Source organism: Sinocyclocheilus rhinocerous, unplaced genomic scaffold (assembly GCF_001515625.1).
Source record: "Sinocyclocheilus rhinocerous isolate Xijiao unplaced genomic scaffold, SAMN03320098_v1.1 scaffold46238, whole genome shotgun sequence".
NCBI classification, from domain to species: Eukaryota; Metazoa; Chordata; class Actinopteri; order Cypriniformes; family Cyprinidae; genus Sinocyclocheilus; species Sinocyclocheilus rhinocerous.
The window spans coordinates 1-1,537 of NW_015636022.1; the positions used below are offsets into that span (position 1 = coordinate 1).

At 37.7% G+C, this 1,537-nt stretch overlaps 1 protein-coding gene across 1 annotated transcript; it reads right to left on the reverse strand.

The window, feature by feature from the left end:
- Positions 1–491: 491 nt before the first annotated feature.
- Positions 492–1,522, reverse strand: LOC107747529 (uncharacterized; the record flags this gene model as incomplete). The annotated part of the gene is made up of 2 exons (XM_016562078.1): positions 492–594; positions 730–1,522. Coding segments are annotated over 2 exons (879 nt in total), but the record flags the coding sequence as incomplete, so codon positions are not given.
- Positions 1,523–1,537: the final 15 nt, after the last annotated feature.

Consider the following 1,537-nt stretch of genomic DNA (forward strand, 5'->3'; position numbering starts at 1 on the left):
ATAATGTTCTTTTTAGCAGCATCATATGACCCCTTTAAATTTGTTGAGCCCATCACAAAAATGAAACAAAACTCAGTAGACTTGTACTTTTTTTCTTTGGTTGTTAATGTGTTAAGAAAAACATTGTGTAGGACTGTTCAATTTATTTCTTTGATGTAACTATTTATTTTTATGCAGCTCACAGAATTGCTGGCATGTGATGAATTGAATAAATCAGAATGTTCTGCTGTTTATGCTGCTATTAGCGCAATCCGTGAGATTTTTTTACATGTAAAAATATGAATATAAAATTTATAACAGTAATAAAAAAATAATAGTATTTGTGGTATTTTTAAAAGGTCACAGGCACATTCATTTTAATTTAAAGTAACATTCTAATTTTGTCGGTTGTCGATAGGCCTAGGAATATGCAATTTCCTGATCAAATCCCTACTAGAAACAATTATACACAAAATGGGGATATAATTTCTTTAGGCAAAAGCGATAAAATTAACCGAAATTAACATCCCTATCTGGAAAATAAATTGACAATGTAATTGTTACCTTTCAGATTGGAATTAGTGTCCTCTAAATCGCTGTCCACTGTAACTTCCTCTGAAAAAAACAGAAATAAATTTTAAACGTAATATATTAACTCTATATTAGAGTTTGTGTGCACATTCTGCAGAATAAAAATGTAAATGCAAAACAATTAATATTTTGAAGCTGAGGGAGTTCAAGAGAGAGTACCTTCTGGATCGATGTCGATTTCGTCAAGACTTCTACCTTTAAAATCTGCCAAGCGTCCTTTTTCAAGTGCCAGAAAAATTTTGCTCATTTTGGCCAGCTGAAGGGTGCCCTCAGGCAGCCGGTAAAACTGACGATGTACTCGAATATCATGGCCTAGAAAGTCAGCCAGCTGATCGAGCTCAGTGTTGCTCAGATTGAGAATTTCAGAGAGGGTACCAATCTGTTTCCTCAACTTTGTGGAAGTGAGAGTTTGAGGATTTTTAGCATTGCATGCAACTGCAAATTCACGGATGCAGTCAGAGCCTCTGTAAAAAGTCAATGCAAATGGACGTGCAAAGAGGAAAGAGTTCTCATTCGGTACTCCACACCCATTTCGGTTCTCAATTAGTAGCCTGATTGACTCTTGCATTGAAGGAGTGACAAGGACAGGAACCTTTCTGCCTCTTTTGCCTCTAATCTCTAATCTCTTGAAATACTGACACAGTTTATTTTCCAACTCTGAGAGGGCCATGCTAATATCCGGATGTCCATCTGACTGGTTGCTGGAAGTGTATGCGGACAAAGGCATTTGTGACACTTCCCCTTCTCGTCTCCGATTAAAAAGCATAATCTGAGTTAATGTAACCTTGGCCAATTTTGCCCAGTGCTGAGATGAAGGCTGTGATGACAAGAGTTTGCGATACAATTTCTCCTGCTGGTCAAGATACACATGCAGACGTTTAACATCTTCAGTGAATGGAAGAAGAAGTGGCGAGTTCCACTTTGCTTCCTCCAGGGTTCGCCGTGCTGCTGTGGAAATGTACTCAGG